A 23,867-nucleotide genomic window follows, 5' to 3' on the forward strand; every position below is an offset into this window, starting at 1 on the left:
AAAAAAAAAAAAAAAAAAAAAGAGAAAAAGAGCATTCAGGATGGAGGCACAAACGCAGAGGTAAAGCGGTGCAAGTGTTCGGGGGAAAGGCGAGTGGTCTGTGGCAGGTGAAACCTGGGCCTCATAGCTAAGGCACTTCCATCTCCTCACCTGGCAAGTGCGGACAAGTGTGCCCATCATTCCCCCCATATCATACCTCTTAGGGATGTTATAAAGGTAAAGCAGAGTACATTTTGATTTTGGAAAGAAGAGAATCTAGACTCCGTGTCGTCATTTGTTCACTCATGCACTCATTCATCCCACTCCATTGCATTCACTCACTTGGGCAATAAGGATTTACTGATCTCCTACTATGTTCCAGGTGGGTGTTAGGGATACAGCAGTGAATAAAGCAGATACAGTCCCTACTCTTGGAAGCTTATAATTGGGCGAGCATGACAGGCATTGAACCAGACTTAAAAACGTGATGAGTGATAGGAAGGAGGGATGCCAAGTGCATTGGAAGTACATGGCGGGAGAGCCTAACCTAAGCTAGGGGTCAGAGGAGTCATCCCTAAGGAAGAGATGCTGAAATGGATGGAAGGAGTTAGCCAGGCAAATACAGGGTGGTTATGGCTTTCAGGGTAGGCAAGGCTGTATGTGTGCATAGTCTAAGATGTGGAATAGGAATAGAGTTCACCTGACTGCTGGGGCCACGGTTTAAAAAGCAATATTAGGCAAGTTATCTTTTCTTTCTGGACCTAAATTTGCCATAAGAACTGTGGGGCCAATAATAATTTCTGTCTCTTCTCTACCTTAAAGAAATACAATAGAAAGATGCTAAAAACACATGAGACAGTGTCAGGGCTAGGCAAAAAAAATTAACAAGGGTTTTCCTCGGGTGGAATCCCATCTTGTGAAAAGGTTGGCTAAATCCTACTAATTTCAGGCCCATGAAATCCATGGGCCCATGTGAATCACTCGCTTTTCGAAGTAGAATCACCCCTGAAGGAAAGTGAGTTGGTGTTGACAGCTACAAATGTTTCCTCCCAGACCGTTTCAGTAAACAAGGGCAGACTGAATCACAGACCCACTGGAAAACACTCATCAGGCGGTGGGATGTTTCAGGAGCAGGCACTCCACGTGAAGGGTTTTATGAAGCACCGTAAAGCCCCCACTTATGTTTCCACTTGTGCTTAGGTGGGGATGATCTCAAGTAACCCTCAGACGTGGCCACTCACACACTTAGGTGTTGCGTCATCATTCTTCATGTGGGTGAGAGGTGTGAGGGTCTCTTCCTAAGGAAGCTTTGGTTCCACACCCCATGACCGTGTGTGCATATACCACTCAGCCTTTACTCATCTGCCCCTCTCCTTTTCGTTTCCTCTTTTCCCTCCTATTTCCTTTCTTTTATTTTTTATGTTTTGGCTGCTCACAACCTTCCATTATCCCCTCTTTCCCTCTCCCCGCACCAACTCCAAGTTGTGAAAGCAACCATGGCGCAGAGAGCCTGCAGGGTTAGGTATGGGGAAGGGTGCATGGGAGACATTTGGGAGGGTGAAAGGTTATAGCCTAAAATTGGGAATAATTTCCTTTCTTTTTTTCTCCATATCAAAGTTGACCTAAAAAAAGTCAATGGTATGATAGCAACTTTTAATCTTGTTTTAAATCTCAGATCCCTTTCAGAGATGACATTTATGGATATGTTTTCAGAAAAATGTGCATGTGCTTACATACGACTTTTTGTACACAAGTTCAGGGGGTTCATACTTGCACTTATAGCTCTAAATTTGCTCTCATTTCTTTATATACAGAAGTTTAGGTTCAGGATTCAAGAGGTTACTCTCTTGGGTACTGTGTCTACAATTCAGGTATGTGGCCCCCAGAGGAGCCACATTGTGTGGACAGTCAAGCATTCGTCAGTGTAGCTGGAAGTAAGTCCAACATGCTTCCCAGTGTATCTGGGTAAAAGCAACAGCAAACACAATAACAATACTATTTCTCACCTAATTAAGTAGCAGGGGAGAACACTGCGTTTTAAGGGTCGATATATGAGCAATATTCAAAAGAACAAATTCCTAATTGCCTTTCTCAGTTTTCCTTAACAATGGTGAGTTTCAACCACTCTCATCCTGATACTAGCCCAGGTAGACTGCTTTTTCTTTTTCCCTAATCACTGAACATCTAGCCTACTATTAGCTGGGCCCCTTACTGGACAGTGTTGAGATTTCTGGGTATTTGGGTGTCAAGAATATCTTGGCTAGTGTATCTAATTTTCCAACAGCTCATCTTAACCACGAATCAATCATGGAGAGGTCTCTTCTGTTAACCACATTACTTAAGCAGATGGTTTTATTTTACTCTTCTGTCTTTCTTATCAGTTAGAATAATCTATGCTCTCTCTGAGTCATGGATAAAGCTCCTTCCTTTATCACCACTAGCTTATGGTGAAGTTCAGTTATGTACATGTTAGGCAAATAATGGTTTTCAGCATTCATAAATTGAACAGATACTTATTAAAAGCCTCCTATGTGCCAAGCACTGTTGTAGGTCCTAGGATCAAAACAGTAAAGAAAATGAAGTTCTTCCGCTTGAGAGGTTTGCATTCTAGTGGGAGAGACAAAAATAAAATAAACAAATATACAATATAACATCAGGCAGTGATGAGTGCAATAAGAAGGCAGAGGCTATTTTAGATAGATGGTCAGAGGAAGTCTCTTAGAGGAGATACTTTTTGAGCAGAAATCTAAAATAAAATGAGGGAACGAGCTATCCAGGTATGTAAGGGAGGAGATTTTCCATAGAGAGGAACAGCAAATACAAGAGCTCTGGGTTAGGGCATGCCCTTGGTGGGCTCACGGCGCAGCCAGGTGTGGCCGTAGTGCAGTGAGTGAAGCAGAGAGGGCAGGAAACGGAGGTGGAGCTGCGCGAGGGCCTGGGTGTGCAGGGCCTTTGAAGCCACATCAGTCAAGGGACTACGAATTTTATTCTACAGGTGCTAGAATGCCCTAGAGGTTTAAAAGCAGGAGAGAGACAAAACCAGACATGGTTTTAAAAGATGGCTTTGTCCATTCTACAGATGCAAGAGGACAGTGGCAGTCCCCAGGCCTGTGATGACAATAGTGGAAATAGGGAAGGTGCAAAGGGCTCAGATGCCAGACATATTCTGAAGTCAGAGCCAACCAGATTTGCTGTTAAGCTGAGCAAGGAGTATGTGAGAAAGAAAGAAATCAAGGATGATACCAATGTTTGGGCCTGAGAAAGTGGGTGAATTGTAATGTTTTCAGAAGGTGTTTTGGAATCAAGAGTTCATGTGCTAAATTTCAGATGCCCTTTAGACCTCCACATACTGATCTGTGTAAGCAGTCAGGAGTACAGTGAAGGGTTGGGTGGGAGACATAACTCTGTAACCACCTCTAGAAATATGTCAAACTGTGCAACTGGATAAGAAACTGGATGAATGTGGATGGAGAAGAAAAAAAATCTGAGTAGTGGGGTGCTCCAATATTTAGAGGTCTGGAAGAGCAGAAGTTTCCCTCCAAGGACATTGAGAAGGGGTAGCCAATGGAATAGGAGAAAAAGCAGGAGAGTATGGGTGTTCCAAGGGCCAAATGAAGACAGCGTTTCAAGGAGGGAGTGATAAACTATGTTGAGTGCTCCCAAGAAAGCAAGTAAGAAAAGGACTTTGACTTGGCTTAGTGGAGTAGACAGTGACCTTGACAAAGATGGCTCCAGCGAGTGGTAGGGAAGAGCTCCTGTTTGGAGTGGGTACAAGGAAAAATGGGTAAGGAAATGGGAACAGAAAGTATAAACACACATTAAAGGATTTTGCTATAAAGGAAAACAGAGAAATGGAGAGGCAACCAGGGACGGACCTGGGATGGATTAAAAATCAGGGGACAGATTTTTAATATGAGGGAAATTACACATTCACATGTCGTGTGATGATAGAAACCACCCACAGAAAACGAATAATGCAAAAGGGCAGAGGCATTTGCAAAAACAAAGCCTAGAAGTAGGTGAGTGCTCCGTGAAGGAAGAGACTGGCCTTCAATGGGAGCATAGACCATCCATCCAGGCAGATGGTTTGATTTGGTGGTGGTGATAGATGGAAGTTCTCTTTTTGTTTCTTCTATTTTTTTCAGTGAAACACAAAGCGAGGTCATCAGCTGAGAGAGGAAAAAGAAAAGCAGGTTGTGGGTTTGGGGAGCGGGGAGGTGTTAAACAATCAGCAGCAGGATCCCTTATAGTGGTTTGAAAGGTTTTTGGTTTTTCATGTCTTTTTTTTTTTTTTCTTGTTGGCTCAGCTTTTTTGAAGAAAGAGAAATAAAATAATATCTCACCCTCAACACTATTAACTGTTTCAGGGTGTTTTAGAGGGCTAGGATTCCACAGTTTGAACCCTGGGCTTACCACCTCCCTGACTCCGCATCCCTCAGACTTTTCTGTTTTCCTCATCATCCGAAGTGATGCTTCTGTAACCATGGTCCCCGGGGCGCATGAGCACGGAATCACTTTCAGTTGTTCTCTGTCCTCCATCCTATGTATTCAAGGATGGCGAGAACCCTGACAGAGGGAGTGGCAGATCTGGATTCTGGTCCTGGCTCTGCCACTTGGCAGTTATGTGACTTTAGGGAATGCATTTAACTTCTCTGTGCTTTAGCCGCCTTAACTATAAATTTGAGTTGATGGAAACCTGGTGTTCTTTAGTCTATGCATCTCTATCCTAAGTAATTTTAGGATTTCTCTTGAGATTTTTGAAATACTCAGAATATAGTGGGAACTTTCATGGCAGTCTTTATAAACTACTAAGCACCTGCTCACCCTGGGGATAGCCCAGGAGGAAAAGGGAGAGTCTGAAGTCTGTCATTCCTGATCCACAGACATGATGTGGTCTAGAGATCTCCACAATAAGGGGCTCCCTTCTCCTCCCGCCCACAGGCACAGGTGTGATGAACTGTCCAAAGATTCTCCGCCAGCTGGGAAGGAATGTGTTGCTGCCCTTGACGCATAAAGGGATAAATAAGAGCATGAACAAAAGCATCCACATCGTTGTCACGGTGGCAACATCACCAGAAACCAGCATCAAGACGAAAATAGTGTCTCTTTATCCATCGGAAGGAGGCCCTCCACGTTACCTAAAGGACCGCTACAAGTTTTACCTGGAGGACCTGCACCTGGGGATCCAGGACAGCAGGAAGGAGGACGAGGGATGGTACTTTATGACCCTGGAGGAAAACGATTCAGTTCAGCACTTTTGCCTGCAGCTGAAGCTTTATGGTAATAATGGTGGCTTCTCCTGTGTACACTGGAGGGCCAGGATGGTCCCTTGTCCAAGAATTTAGGCCTCTCTTAAAAGCAGAGCTATTCAGAACTAGAAGCAACTTGAAGATCATCTAATCCAGGGGTATTTAAACTGTGCTTCAGGGAAGAGGTTTTAGAGGTTGGCGATTTCCCCCCTACATTGTGCATTGGTGGGTACTGTTACCCACATTTCCCACAGGCCCAGCTGCCTGTGGACTGAACAGCCTGTAGCCTCAAGAGTCTTGGTCTGCAAGTAAGATTTTATTTGAAAACAAGATTTTTTTTTTTTGTGATTTTTAAAAAGTTTGAATATCATTGATTAAACCCAACCTCTCCCATAGATGAGGATACTGAAATTCAGAAAGAAGTGGTTTGCACATGTTTATACACATTTGTGTGGGTGGTTCACTGCACTGGGGGTTCTGGGTAAAGAAAACTGCAATTCTGCCCACACACCACTCACCAAGCCCTGCGTCCTGGTAGAGGATCATGTTCACCTGGTGGAAAAGTACATTTTTTCTCATTTAAACGAAGGCTCTGGTTATAAAGTTGCTTAGTTGCAATACTTAAACTAGGACCCCGGTGCACGTGAACCCAAGGCCAGTGCTTTTTCAAGCCTCTTTGACTTCCAGCCCCTCTTGAATACACCCAGGGTTTGTGTCTCTTAGGCCCAGACACTCACCTGAATTCCCAGGAATCCTGACAGCCATGTGGGGCTTTCCTGCTTTTTCAGCATCACTTCCTTATATCTGAGATTGGGACAAGGATTCGCACCTACCCAGCATTTCTTTGAAGTCCTCAGCTATCTAGAGGGGAGATAGCAACACCCTCTGTGATCCTCCCCATCCCAGCATTCCCTTGCCTGCAAACAGTGGGTGCAGAATTCCTGCAGCCCTCCACCAGGCACCAGGCAGTCCCGATCACTCCAGCAGGGTCTCTGGGGCAAGATTGCCAGGAGCATGGAGGTTGCACATGATGCATTTTTCAAAACAGGGTAGATGTCCTACATTCAATACTTTTGTTCCTATAAGTTTACTGCCCTTGTCACATCTTGTGATCAACTTCTTACTCTGGAAATGTGGTCTCTGCAACCATAGCATTCTTCTCAAGTCAAAGAAAGAGGCTGGATTTTGGAGTTAGACAGATTTAGGTTCAGATCTCAACTTGACCACTTAGATGCTACGTGACATTTTATAAGACATTCCACTTCTCTGGGACTCAGTTTCCTCATCTATAAAATGGGAATAATTACAACTAGAGTTACAATTGTCAAAAAGATTGAAGAAGATGATGAATGTGAAACTCCATCACTGTGCTTGTCCTATAGTAATTGCTAAATTAACAAGACTTTCCCTTTTATCTTGCCTGTTCTATGGCATTAGGGTGGGATAGACTGATGGGGCCCATAGCTATAATTGAGAACCTACCCCTATCTCAGACACACAGAAGCACTTGCTATACACACACACACACACACACACACACACACACACACACACACATCATACTATAGATGAAATCCCACCACTAAAAAGTCATTCTTTTAGGTCTAGGAGGTAATAACTTAAGCCAATTAAAGTCCATGGGGGTTAGTTGACAGCAAACTTCACTGAGAACAACAACCTAGATCAAGAACAGCAGAAACAGCAAGTGGAGCCCTAACAGTATTGGTAGAAGGGGACTGAAACAAAAATTCTTCTTCTCTATTTCATCCTGAGGTGGTCTTAGAAAGGGTTTAGTGGGGAGTGAGGGATGGTGTGAAACAATGGCTCCCCACTAGAAATAAATCACATCGAAACTCCCTGGCGGGGGTGGGGGAGGAAGCCATTAGGCTGTACTTTGTTCTAACAAAAAGGTCAAGTGAGGATTCCCAAGGGGTTCATTTCAGTGATGGCTGCCTTCCTCCCCCTCCTGACAGAGCAGGTCTCCACTCCAGAAATTAAAGTGTTAAACCAGACCCAAGAGAATGGGACCTGCACCTTGATGCTGGCCTGCATGGTGGAGAAAGGAGACGACGTGGCTTACAGCTGGAGCAAGGAGGTGGACACTCACCCTCTGAGCCCAGCCAACAGCTCCCACCTCCTGTCCATTACCCTCGGCCCCCAGCATGCCAACAACACCTACATCTGCACTGCGAGCAACCCCATCAGCAACAGCTCCGAGGCCATCATCCCATGGTCCAGATGCAGCCTAGGACCCGTGGGTGAGTACGCTAGTGGTGGCTAGGGGGCCACTCAGTGAATATAGGCTCAGCTTCCACCTGAGCCAACTGCTCTGCTTCCCCAGCCATGCCATTCACCTTAGTGATGACACTTTACATTTTCTTTATGGTCTGCAAAAGCCACCTGTGTGTGCTCAGTGAGTGCACTCTTACATTGTTATGCTCGGTTCACAGTTGAGGAAATCAATGGGAAATGAAGGAGCCAGACCCAGAAGCCAGGTCTCCAAGGCATGATCCTTCCTCCCTGCCTCCTGCCTTGGCTCCAGCCTACAAGGGTGGCTGAGTGAGGAGTGCAGGTGGCAGGTTCTGACTCTCACATCCATGTTCCACTAAGGGTAGGACGGTTCTACACCACCAATAGTATTTATTGATCACCTACCCTGTAGGAAATTCGGAATGAATATGACATGTGATATTTGAGATAAGATATGAAACATTTTCTCAATCATGAAACACAGGATATAATGAAGAGCCTCATTTTATGGAACAGACTGAGAATCCCACAGCAGGTCAGAGGGCCAGGGGAGTCAGAAAGAGGTGAAACTAAGACCTGGACTCAGTAGCTTGAGGAGTAATGATAAATTGGATAGCACTTGACTATCGGCAAAGCACTTACAACTGTACAATCTCTTGATCCTCACAATAACCTTGCCGGACAGATGTTATTATCACCATCATGATGCAGATGAGGAAATTGAAGTTCATAGCTTTTAAGTACCCTCCTCGAGTCTCTTTAACTTGTAAATATTGGAGTTAGCACCTAAACCTAGATCTTCTGACTGCTCTTTCTCTAGAAAGAAAAGCATCATTATTCTGTTACCAAAAAGAAGAGAGAATTGATAAAGTACACACATCTAATCACTTGGATACTGGATTGAACACTGGCCCACTGCCCCTTTTCACCAACAGATCTTGTGCCCCTGACTCAGATAGGTTCGGGGACAGAAAGACCAGGGTGCTGGCCCTGCAAGGTATTGCTTATGCCTTGACCTTCTACTGTCTGCATCCACTGAGGGGAAGCAGGAGTCATTCCAGAGAGACTCCTTCCCACAGTAGCCGTGGTGTTCACGCGGAGGGCTTTCCCACCTGACCATGGATGAGGTGACAGGGGAATCCAGCCAAGTTATGCCCTTCCACATAGCACCTCCTGTCACAGAGACTCTGCTGGAGTATTCCCAGATGGACTGCTGGAAAAATCCCACCTGGCCTTCAGGCTGTACCTGGGAGTTCTCTGGTGAACCTAACACACTGCATATTGCGTCTCCCAGCCATTTCGCAGCGAGAGTCACCCACCTGTCCACTCACTGGGTCTGTCGGGTTGCTCGCCCACATTGCCCAGTATCTCTTTGTGAGTCCAAATTTCCTCTTCTTAAAAGGATATCAGTGAGATTAGATTAGGGCCCACACAATGTCCTCATTTCAACTTAATCATCTCTTTAAAGATCCTATCTCCAAATACAGTCACATTCTGAGATAATGGGGGTTAGGCCTTCAACATATGAATTTCACGGTGAGACAATCCAGCCCATAACATCACCCTAGTGACCTCATTTGAACTTGATTGCCTCTGTTAAGAATTTATCTCCAAATAAGGTCACATTCTAAGCACATCAATATATAAATCTGGGGGAACACTATTCAACCTGTAACACAAGTAGAGATTCTCTCCCATATACCCCGCGCCGTCCCCAGGGATGGGGGACCACACTGTCTCAGAACCAGATCACATAGCTGATTTGCAGCATGCCCTCCCCAGTACACCAGGTTGCCTAAACACTGAAAACAGAGTTTTATTAGTCCATTGATTTAGTTGTGCAAATGAATACTACTAATTCTTAAAACACTGCGCTTAGTGTGACAAAAGATTTGCTGAAGCCCTGCTATATCCCAACACTGTGCTAGGTGCTGAGTACACAAAGATAAAAAAGACACAATTCTTGTCCTTAAGGAAGAAGACAGTTCCACAAGTAAATAATTATCCTAGATTACATAGTGTGACAGGTGCAAAACAGATGTAGGTGCAAGGTAACAAAGAAGAAGGAATGATTAACGCTGTCTCAGGCGATCAGAGAGAGCATCACAGAGCATGTGACATAGCTGGGATTTAAAAATAAATGAAAATTACCCAAGCTGATGAAAGACATTCCAGGCAGAGGGAAAAACAGACACAGCTGGGTCTTGTTCTATATTCTCCTACAAGTGATGGGAACTAATAAAGAGTTTTAAGTAGAGAAGGGACACCATCAGTTCTGCCTTTCAAAGAGGAAATTCAATGGCATAGAGAAAAGACTGGGGCAGGGAAGAGGCAGAAGAAAGAGAAACTAGTTACATGGGGCATTATTGCAGTAATCCATCAAGAGATGATGAGGTCTGAGCCAAAGCAGGAATTGTGAGTTAACATAGACTTTTTTTACACACACACAAAGGGAAATCCCAGCCCTGGGATGAAATGGTGAGGTTTGAGGGTTTATTAGAGGTCACTTCACCATCTATTACCAGGACGGTGATTTTAAGGTGTTTTTCATTTTCATTAATGAAAAACTCTAAGCGGCTAATGATGTGATGAGACCAAATGCAATGTGATGTCAGCACTATCTCCTGATAGGACTCAAATGAAACAACCCGTGCAAAAACATATTTGTTCCTCGAAATCATTTTCTGTAAGTGACATTTGTCCAGGCTCTTGGTCACATATTCATCCTTGTTCCAATTGCCGTTTCAGTGTTTTATAGTAAGAAACACTTTCATGTCCATTGTAATGAGGCATCTTTATTGCAAAGTCCCGATCCCGGGGTGCTACAAAGTACTCTGGCTAGGTCACGTGAAGCATGCTGATGTGGGTCAACCCTGGACAGTGTGGGACTTGCTGCTGTCCTTGCTGACTGTATTCTGAAATAGCTATGTCTATGCCAGAATGATTAATACATAACCTTAAATAATTCAACTACAAGGGAATGCCCCTGGATGCTCATCTTGAAAAGAAGATCTTTTTGAAAAGATTAGCAAAAAGCTGGCTCAGCACGTCTGAATTAGTTCAGTGGAAGAAAAAGCTGACACCTGCCCGTGAGCTCTGGAGGCCCCCCCCTTTCTAACAAGGCCATTTCCTCAAGCAGGGAGCTCCCACTGTTACAGAGCCACCTAGATGCTCCCGCAGAGGCAGGTCCCTCTCCGTGGTCTCTCCAATCCAGCCAGCCTAACAACAGTGGTAGAAGCATGAACCCTGGGCATGTCTCACGGGCCAGAGCCTTGTCACATGCCCACACCTGCTACAAGGGAAGGTGAGAGATGTAGTCCTCAGCTGGGCAGCTGTGTGCCTGGACAAGGCTTGTGTTACCATGGAAGCGTGGGAGAAACAGTACTGGGTGCACAACTAGTAGCCTCCACAATGCAATGCAGAGTGGGACAGGCAGGGGAGAGGAATTTTTCAGGAAACTGTGAGCTCTGTAAAAATGTTTACTTGGATGGTTGCAGACCCTAGGTTAGTATATGGTTCCTGAGCATCCTCTCCCCACCCCCAACTGAGTGAAAACTGCCACCAACAAGAAAGTATCTCTTGAAGATGGTTGTCTTCTTCAAGGAGACGTGCACCACACCGGCAGCCTTGCTGAGGGAACCACATGAAAGGCAGGAAAGAGATCCGGCACTCTCAGACCGTTACGTTAACAACTCAATAGCTCCTGGGTGAGCTACATTTGTTTCTCAGATTCTTTGTTGTTTTCTTCTTTATCTTCCCTAAAAAAAAATAAAATAAAATAAGATTTGAGGACTAGAGGAGGGAGAGATGCTTTTGTGTTTCTGTGGCAACAGCCTTTCAGAGGCAACAAAGGCCCTTTTCCTTTTTCCTTGGAGGCATGTGACATGCCAAGTTACTACGTTTAAACCACAGCCAGTAGAGGGGAGAACCACCGAGCGGAGACTCGTGCAAAGTACTCTTCCTAAATAGCATGGGAGCTCTCAACCAGCCCGCTCAGCTATTTCTTTTCTTTTTTTTTTTTTTGAGACAGAGTCTCACTGTGTTGCCTGGGCTAGAGTGCCATGGCGTCATCCTAGCTCACAGCGACCTCAAACTCCTGGGCTCAAGCGATCCTCCTGCCTCAGCCTCCCGAGTAGCTGGGACTACAGGCATGTGCCACCATGCCCGGCTAATTTTTTCTATATATTTTTAGTTGTCCGATTAATTTCTTTCTATTTTTAGTAGAGATGGGGTCTCGCTCTTGCTCAGGCTGGTTTCGAACTCCTGAGCTCAAACAATCCGCCCGCCTCGGCTTCCCAGAGAGCTAGGATTACAGGCGTGAGCCACCGCGCCCGGCCTCGCTCAGCTATTTCTAAGAGGCTCTAGGGGGGAAAAGTCCCAAATGTCTGGTTCAAGAGTGTTCAAGTAGCGTTTCTTTGTGAATGAAGGAGAAAGGGGCTGTGGGCCGCAGAACACTCTTTGCCTGATTTCCAAGCATCAGCATCCCAAAAGGCCTCACTACATGACTGAGAAAAAAGAGGGAGCGCTGGAGTTTCTGCCACAGGAAATGGTGGTTTGAAATGGGAGCACAGGTGATGTGTTGACAGCACAGACACACACTCACCTCCTGGCTCCATTTTGTTGTTATAAAGCATAAGCCAAGTAGGTCACTGCTGCGTCCCTTGACTCCTGCCTCGAGCCATTCAGAAGGTGACCCTTCATTCCTTCTGAGAACTTCTTATATTTAGCACTCTGTTAATTTTTAACAAAAGGGTACCTGACAGTCTTCTCCCAGATCCATTCTTATGGACTTCGATTTAATCTAATTTAGTTCATCAAGTGCATATTGAATGTCCTCCTGCCTATATTGTATCAGGTGGAGTGGGGGATACAAAAGAAAGAATAAGGGACAGGGCCTACCTTCATGAAATTTACAATCTAGGTGGGATTCTACACCTTACTAGATGGGAAAATATCATATTAAAGAAACTGCTTCTAGAATTCCTCTTTGGAAGGGAACAGTATTTGTTTAGGATATTTAGTACCTTAATAAATGCTAGAAGCCAGAAGGGTGAGAGCCCCAAAGGATCTGGGTGATCTGCATGGGAAAGGGGAAAGATATTGCTTGTGCAGAACTAGGAAGAGAAAGAGAGGGTCTGAGCCTGTCGGTATTACAAGCTGCCTGGTTTACAATGGAATCTGTGCCCTGTGACCCTTCAATCTTAAGTAGAGGATTTAAACCCACAAAATTCTTGGCGTAGGGTATTTTTGTCTTTGTTTCTTTATTTTTGTTTGTTTGTGGAAACTAATGGAGGAACTGAACCTTGCACCCAAGACAGCACAGGGTAGAGAAAGTGGAACTACAGGAACAAAGACTTAGAGGACCATGAGGAAATTCTTCCCAGAAATTATAGAAATCATGGGCAGCCTGATCCAAAAATGCTTTAACAGTAGCATTTTGTCCATATTTATCTAAATTCCTAAGGGCATAGAGGGTCTCTGGTGCTTAGTTTTCATGTAAATACTGTAATTAGAGAATAGCAACAAATGGATGAGCACCAAGTGTAAAAATACTTGGGCCTGCTATACAGATAGGGAGACTAAATTATAAACAAAGGACTGCATGGGGCTGAAGCATCTCTCGGTATCAGTGGAGAAATTCCTTTGGACTTGAGATCAAACCTATCTTCTTGTCCTTCCAATCAACCAACAAGAATTTGTTGAGGACCTATTATTATGTATCAAGTGGAAAGAGAGTTGCAGAAGAAGTATAAGAGATGGTCTTTGGCTTCCTAGAACCCAATACCTATTTGGGGAATTGAGGCTAGTGGAAGTAGTTGACATTTATTGACCACACGAGGATTCTAGGCATTGCTCTGGGCATTTTCCATATATTACTGTATTGGTTCCTTGGAACCACTCTGTGAACTTATTGCTATGATCATTTTACAGATGAAGAAACTGAAGCCACAGAGTGCACAAGTAGCCTATCTGAGGTCACAGGGCCAGGATCAAGTGGTAGACCCAGAATTTGAAACCATCTTTCTAGCACCAAGTATCATCACTGAAAATGGTCTCCATGGCAAAGATAATGCTGCCAAAACTCAGGTTCTAAGACACATGACATAAACCACAGGTGCTGCAGGAGTCCCAAGGAGAGGGAAGAATAAGAACTGAAGTTGTCAGGAAAGGTGACAGGGAGGAAGTAAGATTGGCCCGGATGTCAAGGCTGGGAGGTGTGGTGGACAGCTGAACATGCAGGGGGAAGGAGAGAATGGGGTGGAGCCTGGGGCCGGGAATGGGCACGTGTTGGGTGGAGGGTGGGGAAGGATGGGTTGTCTGCTCAGAGGGCTTTTGACTCAAGAAGTCCCCTGGGCATCACAGCCTGCCACTGCCTTCCTGATGGAGGCCCTGTCTCCAGAGGCTAAAACACAAACTGCAAAAGCTACAGTTCTCATTTCAACCAGCTTTGCCTCCAACTTTTTCTATGACTCCAGGTACACCTGTCTGAGTCTCAGTTTCCTCAACATGAAATTAATTGGTTGGGTGAAATAAGCACAGTACTATACTTCCTTTAAGGTTAAAAAAAAGTCTATGGTTCATATTTGTATCCAAAAACGAGGAGAAAAATTAGAGTCTATGGAATATCTTTCAGCGTTATGGTCAAGTTGTCTCTCAGATCTAGCTGGGCTGGAGAAGCTGGTCATTTATGTCATAGGACAAAGGTCACAGATTGCCTTCATCCTCCTGAGGCCCTAGAAAAGACAGACAGGGCTGGTGTTACCACATCCTCAGAGCCTCAGTGATGCACCCCAGTCATTGTTATTAATAGTTCATGTGGGTCGGTGGGCAGCAGAGCTGTCAGCATCAGGCACGACGGAAGAGGAGAACGCCAGTAACTTGGCAGGCATTACTGATGCAACTTTGTCATCTGTTATTTTCCATTTTTAGAGGCATTACCTTGTTTGTTGGCTTCATTTTTTTTCAAATCTCAAATAAAATTTGGGAGAAATATTGTCTTTTAAAAGTATACAAATGGTTGAGTGTTTGTTCTCAAATCATCTATTGTTTTAGATGTTCCCATAATACCTATAATAGAATAAAGAGGAAATAGTTTTAAAATAATAAGTGCTACTGTGACAGTTTGCTGCATCAATTCCATAGGCTGATGAGGCACAAAGATTTGGCTGCTGGCTCTGTTTCAGGGAGTTTCTCCATGAGTCCCTGGTGTTGCAGCATCTCAGAGATCATGAGCCATTTAGAGTGGTCATTCAGAGTGGAGCTGCTCACAGGGTACCTCCAGCCTTAGCAGTGATTCCAAATTTCATGCTTTATACACATTAAGGAGTCTTGTTAGAACTCTTTGCTTGCCCCTAACTTTTCGGTCAAATCATATGACCGCTGAAGTTGGTATCTGGAAGAGTTAAAACATGTTTAATTTGGGGAGGAGAATCTATAATCAAGGCATTCACAAAGTTAGTTCAGTAAGATTCCTGAAGATGACTTGATATGTGAAAGGCCCAGGAAGAAAAAGAGATAATTTTTTCAAATCCAGAAGGCAACTTCTGGTTAGGTATCATGTTGGAGGCCCACTTGGATCTTGGTGGGATGTCTTTTATGAATTCATTGAGACTTCAGTCCGTATCTTTGGTCAACTCTGTAAACATCTGAATTGTGTCTGTGATCACTCTGTTCCTTTGTAACCCATGTCTTCCTTCCTTTCAATTTCCTCCCAATAAATCCATCCATGTTCAACAACAAGCAGGCTTATTCCACAATCATCCTTATAAGTTACCCTAACACATTAACGTTAACACCTGGTGTTACACCCTTTAGAAACTTAGCGCCATTGCTTTATTTAGAATCCTAGTTCTTTAGATTGGTCCCCACTGTTCATTACCCTGGTGCAACTTTGCCCAAGCCCAGAGATCTCTGAAACTCTCCAAGAAGTCTGTCTTAAGTATTCAGCCACATTTCTACTCCTAGACCAAGCGCTAGTTTGTGAGGGTCTTCATGCCTACTTCCTTATCCATAAAATTGTAATAATGAGTGTACCTGCCTTGTAGGATTGTTGTGAGGATTCAATACATTAGTACACATGTTGCACTAAAAAATATTTGGCCCATTGTAAGTGCTCAATAATTGTCCATTATTACCTTATTGAGCTAAATGTCTTGTTTACTGAGGCAATAGGTCTCATTCACTGTTTTCCGAAGTGTTGCTCCTGGTCCCAAAAAATTTGATACAGAGAGAAAAGGAGAGAAAGCAATACAAGTTGTCTGTCTGATTTTGAGTCTGGGTGATTGGTACTGTAGGACTAATTTTAAGCACAAGAATGATCGAGAGGAAAAACTAAATGCTTTCCTTTCAGTTCAGGTCTGGTGGGTTCAGCACAGTTATTTGCATGGAAGAGCAATAATAGCACTATTGTGTTTATTTTTAAAAAAGAAAAGCAGCTCTTTCTTCCTCTCAGTGTCCCATGAGAATAGCGTGGATGTGCAGGGACGACACGAGGAGCCATCATGTTCTGTTTACCCAAAATGGATACAGGACGCATTAGAAATTCCAAAATAGAGAAACTGGGCAGAGAGAGTGACTTAGGAGAGATGAAGATAAGTTTAATCTTAGACATGTGGTAGTTGAGGTAAAAATAAAGCATTTGGATAGAAAAATCTTTGTGGAAATTAAGCGGATATGGAAATCTTCAGTGGTCTAAAGCGGATCTCTAAAACGGTGAAAACAAATCTCCCTTGGGAAATAATGTAGAAATAGAACTTGAGGCTTGGTTGTTCTATTTCTGTGCGGGATGTTTTTAAACTGACAGAACTTTTGAGATTGTCCTTTGACCTTGTTTTTTTCAGAACCAAGCCCCCAGTGGGGACTGTATACTGGGCTGTTCTTAGGGGGTGTCATTGGTGTCGTCATGATTCTCGAAGTGGTAATACTACTGTTGAAAAGAAGAGGTAGGTGTCTGACAATAAGGAGATTCTCCTTGGGTTCTCTGTGGTAAGCAGGCACCTCTCCCTACGAGCACAGACTTGTTCTCAATACTTTGGCTTTCTGCATGGGGCCACCTTTGCAAAAAACACTAAATAAACACATCCTGGGACCTTGCTCAATTCAGTCTAACTCAACATATCTTGATCCTCTCTACTAGGCTTTGGGAATAGAGAGAAGGGCCACAGGTGTCTAATGTGGGAGACGTTATTCAGATAAGTTTAATTCAGTGTGACTAGCACTGCAGTAGAGGTATACACATGATGCCCGTGGGGTCCAGACAAGAGGCTTAACAGGAGCTGAATTCACAGGGAGCTGAATTCAGAGAATTTTTGGATCTCATTCAAAAAATCAATCAGGGAAGAATGAAACCAATAAGGTCCCATTATTCCCCTGCAGTTTTGGCCTCTCCAAATGGTCCTACGATTCAATGTCTCAGGGCAACGTGCTCCCCTCAGTCACACTGACTACCAACCCCCGCTGCAGTCAGAATAAGACCAGGACAGGTGCTCCAGAAAGCCTTCTCATGGTGAGGACAGAACCTGATCCTCATGCCACCAAGCTCATGACTGATCTCACCCTCAAGTAGGTCAGTGTCATCCACACACAACCTTCTTAGAAAAGCCCTTACCTCAGCCCTCTGGGGTTGGTTTTGCTTATATAAAAAAACATCCAGATCATAGCACAGCTGCCTACTTTTGTCTCATTTCCTCCATCTAAGAGTTAGCTGGGTAATTCAGATAGAAATCATGTTGAGGGCCCAAGGGGTGGGGGTGGGGCAATCAGACTTGGCTTATGCTATAAAGAAATGGTGAGATGCCAGGGATGAGAAAACTGAGCTCAACTTATTCACATCAACCCATCCAGCAAAGGTGCTGGGATCCCACCCCATGCTCTTGCCTCAACTACACTCGGCTGGTCACATGGTTGTGCTCTGAAGGGAATGGTGATCCTATCCCACCACAATTCCCTACCGCCTTCCCCTACCCACATACCCATCCTCATCTCCAGTCACCATTTGTTCATTGTAAGCCAGTAACACACAAAACTCTGCCTCAAACCTGTGCTAAAATTTATATTTAGTTGTTATACTCTCCCCAAAACTTTGCTCGAGAGACTGTTGTCAGCTTCTAATGGTATCATCTCCAGAATGCAGCCTGACTCTGAAAGTTTTTAAATTGACTCTATGGGAATTTCATGTCCAAGAGAATACACTGGTTAAGAACATGGACTTTGGCATTAGAGAAACTTACAATCAAATGCAGACTTTGTCACTGACAAGCTATGTGACCAAACAAATGACTTAACCTTTCATCTGCAAAATGGGGATAAATTACATAGTCCACAGTACTCTTGTGGGGTCAATTCACGGAAAGCACTGAACGCAGTGGCTTCCAGAGAGGGATGGAAGATAGAGACACACATACATGCATACATATGTACATATATACAGGCATAGACAAATCTCTCAATGTAGATGAATTAAAGCACCAATGTTTAAGTCATAAGGCCCGTAGAGGGCTGCACTGGACTACATCTGGAAACCGTACCTAGAGTAGGTTTAAGGTACTTGAAGTTATGGTAATATAAGATAACTTTGCTTCAAGTAAGAGCTGAAAAGGACATTAAATAGCCTACACCCTCACTTTACAGTTATGGTAAGAGAAGAGACCCACTGAAATGACATGATTTGTCCAATGCCACACAGCTTGTGATGACTAGAATGCAGATGCCCTAATTCTAAGGCCAAGACCTTTTTCATTAGACCCTAAGACTTTGCAGATTTTGAGCTGAATTAAACTTACTCCTGAAAACCTGTTTTTACACTGGGGAAAAAACATGAGACTAAATTATCTTGATGCAATAAATTCATCCTCTTTTTGAGCGGTAACAATCAGCCCCACTTTTTCCATTCATCTGACCATTTAGGACTGTCCCCCCATTTCTAAATTTCAGGCTGGGCTGACCTGCAAGATTGAAAATCCTAAAGCAGTGGTCCCCAACATTTTTAGTACCAGAGACTCGTTTCATGGAAGACAATTTTTCCATGGATCGGAGTGGAGGGGACGAGAGGGGATGGCGAGTGATGGGAAGAGGCTGTAAATACAGAGGAAGCTTCGCTCACTCACCTGCCTCTCACCTCCTGCTTTGCGGCCCAATTCCTAATAAGAGGTTGGGGACTGCAGTCCTAGAGGACTGGAATCTGTTCTCTACTCTGGTTGTATATAGCACCTAGAAGAGTGCTGGGCAGGCATGTCTAACTTTGCAAACACTCGTGGGTTTGAACAGAAAGGGTATATTTCACAGAACTACATTGCACTCCCTCTGCTACCTCCAACTGCTTCTCATCATCCCTGAGTCCACCCCTCCATTTTACACACACACACACACACACACACACACACACACACACACACACACGCTCCTCAGTCAGGATCAACCCTGACCAAACAAGTGAAGTTGGAACCACCAGTCACACCACGCCCACACTCACACAAGAAAATCAAGTTGACTTTCCTTGAATCCTTTGAACTGCTTCCGTGGCTTTCCATCATTTTCTCCCCAAGGTTCACACCCTTGTGCAGCACATTCCACCATGCTCACCACACACATACTAGCAAAAATGTGCCGCTCCTAAGTGCTATTTCCTCAGAGATGTGCTCCCAATTTTTTAAGAGGATGAATTTATAGGTGTTAAAATAAGTCTACCCTAAAGACTGTAACTTCCTGTGGGGAAAGCCACCATTGTCTCTACTGGACTCTGCAACAACCCCTTAATAGGGCTCATGCTTCAGTTTGTCACCTTCCCAGCATCCTCTCTGCTACGTGATGTACACAAAGGATACCATGCAATGTTAGAAAGAACAAGATAGATCTCCTGCACTGGCATGGAAAATGTCCTCAACTCATTTTATGTGGAAAGATCAAATTATAGAGAAATATGTATAGCATGACCCCATTTGTGTAAAAAAAAAAAAAAAATCTATGTAAGTATAGTAAATGTCCAGAACTGCACTATTCTATATATTAATAGTAGTCACTAGCACATGTGGCTTTTTAAATTTAAATTAATTTGAATTAAATGAAATTTAAAATTCATTTCCTCAGTTGCATTAGTCACAGTTCAAGCACTCAATAGCCACCTGTGGCTGTGGCTGTATTAGACAGTGCAGATATGGAACATTTCATCCTCTCAGAAAGTTCTTTTGCACAGAACTGATCTACAAGGATATATATCAAACTTTTGAAGTGGTTACTTTTGGAAATAAAATTGAGTTGGTTAATGGAGGAAGCGGACTTACACTTTTTACTTTATGCATTTCTACACAATTTTAATTTTTATAATGAGAATAAACTACTATAATTTAAAAATTTTTTAAACTGGCTAAAAATTAAAATGTTCTGCAATTTATTCATTTCCAGAGATCCTAGGCCCTTAGCAAAATTTCCAGATGGTGAGCAACAGAATGACATTGTTGCTTTGTTTTCCAAATAGTCCCAGGTGGATCATCTCTCCTACACTCCCTTACCCCATTCCACACACATACGAAGTCCCCCAGAAATAGGGAGACGAGAAAGCTGTGAGTGAAGCAACATACTAGCAGTGGAAGAATACAAAAGAGATATAAATAACTAGCCCTGCCTTCGAAGAACGTAGAATCCTATTAGGAAACCAGACATGCATATCAAGCAGAGAGATTAAAATAACTGAATGGCACACCAATGAGAGAAACACCTGAAACACCGGGCATTTGCTATGTGCCAGGAGCTATTCTAAACACTTTACAAGTGATATCTTATTTAATTGTCACTACAGCCCTGTGAGGCAAGTATTTCAAATCCCATTTCACGGACAGGGAAATAGGCCTAGGGAAATCCAGTAACTAACCCCAGACCATATGACAAACGTGCAGGGGGGTTGGGACTCGGTGCTTTGTTTCTACGGTACTCTTGGGGAAGGTGGGTATGAAAAGGAGAGTAAAGACCAGACAGGTCTGAGTAGGGAGTTCATGTTGGGCACCAGAGCGAGATAACTACTATGGTTTCTTTTCCCCAGGTAAAACGGACCATTACCAGCCAACAAAGGAAGCAAAAAGCCTTACTATCTATGCCCAAGTCCAGAAACCGGGTGTAAGTTTTATACTTTCTTTGAGATGAACCTGTCGTATTTCCCATAGGATTCTTGGCCAGTCCACCTGGCATGTCTGACATTCATGGGTTCTAGAGAAGAGCAAAGTAGGGAAGCAGAAATCAAGGACAAGAGCTCTCTTGATGGTCATGAAACTTCAGTGTCATATGGGACTGTTTATTATTTGAAACAATGGGAAACACTGTGTAATCTACTGGTGATCTGTTTCTTCACAGCAAAAAATAATGAGGAAGCTGGAAACACGTGAGTTATAACTCCTTCCAGCTGTGGCATTCTAGGACTTGATGGTCCCGTGTGACCAAGCTCTTTTCTTTTCCAAAGAAAAGGGTTCAGGCTTGAGGAGAGAGGGGAAGGTCTGAAAAAGCTATTGTGTGACATGTTGGACTGATCCAAGTTTAGGCATTTGCATAGCACAAAGGGGACAAGGAAGGAAGGATCTTGAGAATTCTGGCTACAGTGTGGTTGAAGAGATGGAAGATGATATGCAGACTGCAGATGGAAGAAAGTGAGACAGTGATACAGTGATTGTTGGACTAAGAAGAGGAGTGGCAAAACTGGAGGCATGGTGAAATTGAGGAGCAGACAGAAGGAAGAGATAGGGAGGCTAAAAGGATTGTAGTTAGCTGTGGAGATTTTGTATTTTTTCAGACATGAAGGCAATTCTAGATGATTTATAGGCCACAATCTGGCCATTGGCCATTTAGGGGATGAGGGAAGGCAAATTCTGGAGTAAAGGATGTGAAGGTAAAGACAGCTTTGATTAATACCTTAGAAAATTGCATTGAGTGACTGTAAATGCATTTCTGAGAGCCAGGAGATGGACTTTTGGACAAAGCTCTTATTTCTTCTGTCCCCTAGTGGCCTGGAGGGTTTATTACACAGCCCATCCTCATCCCCTCTCCCAACCGAACTCCATTTAAATAGATAGAATCTCAAGAGTAACCCGCCCCCACCATCTAGGTAACCCGCTTCATCTTTACCATGTTGTCTTCCCTAATTACTTCATTCCATGCTGCTAGCATCCCTCTTTTTTTCCCTTACTGCGAAGCATGACATACATACAAAAAAAGTGCACAACACATAAATGTCAGCTCGATGAATTACTCTTAAGTGCACATCTTGATATCTGGTAAAGCAAGTCTTCCCATCTTATTTTTCTTTGAGAGTTTTTAGCTATTCTTATCCCCTTGTACTTTCATATGTATTTTAGAATCAACTTCTCAAGTACTACCAAAAAATCCTATTAGGATTATGTTGAATCTATAGATCTATTTGAGGAGAAATTACATCTTTCGGTATTAAGTCTTCTAATACCATAAAACTACCACACAGATGAAGGAACAGAATGTGACCAGTACCTCCTGAAGACCTCCTATGCCATTTCTCAATCACTGATTCCTCTCTCCTTCCCAAAGATAACCATTGTCCTGACTTGTAGAAATAGAGTTTAATTTGTCCCTTTTTTTGAACTTTATAAAAAGGGAATCCTTTATTATTTTTCGTATTGTGTCTTTTGCTCAATTTTACCTTTATGAGGTTCATATATGTCTTTGAACTTAGATAAAATGTATTCATTTTCATTGCTTTATAGAATATCAGTCAGTTTATTTATCCAGTTGACTATTGATGGACATGTGGGTTATTTCTACTTTGAAGCTATTATGAAAATTGCAGCTGTGAACATTCATATGCATGTTTTTTGGTGGATGTGTTCACATATTTTTGTCGGGCATATACCTAGAAGTAGAATTGCTGAATCATAGAGTATGTATATTCTAAAATTGACTAGATAAGGCCAAACTATTTTTCAAAGTGGGCATATCAATTTACTTTACCATCAGCTACATATAAGAGTTTCAACTGCTATACATTCTAACCAAAACTTAGTATTGTCGGACTTTTTAATTTTAGCCTTGCCAATGGATATGTCTTGTTATGGTTTTATTTTGCATCCCTCTAATTATTGAGGAAGTTGAACAACTTTTTAAATGTTTATTGGCCATATTAAAATCCTCTTTCTTTAAGTACCTGTTAAATCTCTTGCACATTAATGTTTGAATTTTAGGCTTTTTAATGAATTAGTTATGGATTAGTATAAGCTTTTTACATAGTTTGGGTATGAGCCTTTTGACAGTTGTATGTTAGCAAATAATTTCACCCATCTGTGGTTTGCCTTTGCAATTTCTCAGAGGTACCTATTGATAAAGAGTCATCCTTGATTTCAGTGTAGAATAATTTAGTAATCTTTTCCTTTAGAGTTAGCATTTTTTGTATCCTGTCTGATAAATCTTTCTCTATTCCCAGGTAATGAAAAGCTATTTTTCTTTCACATTTATATCTATTTTTATACCTGGAAACGATTTTTGGAGTAGGGTTTGAGAGGGATGAAGTTTTTTATTTTTTCCACATGGATATCCTATTGACCATTTATTGAAAAGATTGTCCTTGCCCCACTGCAGTGTCATTTTTACCATAAATCAAGGGTCCATATACGTGGGGTCTGTTTTGATGTTTCCTATTCTGCTCCATTGATCCATTTGTTAATACCTGCAACAGTGTCATGCAGTTTTAATTACAGATTTATTATTAACATAAATTTTGATATCTGGTAAAAGGACTCTTCCCACCTGTTCTTTTTTTCTTTTTAAGAGTCCTTAGCTATTTTGGTCCTTTGCATTTTCGTATGTACTTTAGAATCAGTTTATCAAGTCCCTCCCTCACCCACACCCCAAATCTTGTTAGCATTTTAATTAGAACTGCATAGATCAATTGGAGAACATGTCTCTTTATAGGATTGAGTCTTTCAATTCACAAAAAAAAGATACATATCTTACTTTATTTAGGTCAGATGATACAATTGTATATAAGGAAAATATGTTTTATTTCTTCACATACTTTCTCTTGCCCTATTTTTCTGCTTGAGATGACCTATATGACGGTGAATGGAAATGGTAATAGTGGCGTCCTTGTATCGTTCCAAACTCTAAAGGAAAGCTTTCAATGTCTCACCATTAAGTATGACGTTTGCTGAAGGTTTTTTGAAGTGGCCTTTTTACCACATTAAGAATGTTATCTTCTATTCCTGGTTTACTAAGATATTTTATCATGAGTTGATATTGAATCTTATCAACACTCTGCATCTGTTGAGATAATCTCATGGTTGTTGTTTTCCTCATTTATCTGCTGCTATGGTGAACTACGCTGATTTGCAAAAAGTTAAAGGAAATCTCCATTCCTAGAATAGAAATGATTTATTTATTTAT

The 23,867-nt window shown here is 42.7% G+C and overlaps 1 protein-coding gene across 1 annotated transcript in view; it reads left to right on the plus strand.

Moving 5' to 3' along the window:
* The window catches only part of SLAMF1 (signaling lymphocytic activation molecule family member 1), a 32,987-nt gene that overhangs the window by 4,672 nt on the left and 4,448 nt on the right, over window positions 1–23,867 (plus strand). Inside the window, exons 2-5 of the mRNA XM_012639536.1 lie at window positions 4,921–5,259; window positions 7,202–7,486; window positions 16,319–16,420; window positions 20,512–20,585. Coding sequence (XP_012494990.1) covers window positions 4,921–5,259; window positions 7,202–7,486; window positions 16,319–16,420; window positions 20,512–20,585 — 800 coding nt within the window. The remainder of the gene's footprint in view (window positions 1–4,920; window positions 5,260–7,201; window positions 7,487–16,318; window positions 16,421–20,511; window positions 20,586–23,867) is intronic.

This window comes from Propithecus coquereli, unplaced genomic scaffold, assembly GCF_000956105.1.
Source record: "Propithecus coquereli isolate 6110/MARCELLA unplaced genomic scaffold, Pcoq_1.0 Scaffold140, whole genome shotgun sequence".
Taxonomy (NCBI): Eukaryota; Metazoa; Chordata; class Mammalia; order Primates; family Indriidae; genus Propithecus; species Propithecus coquereli.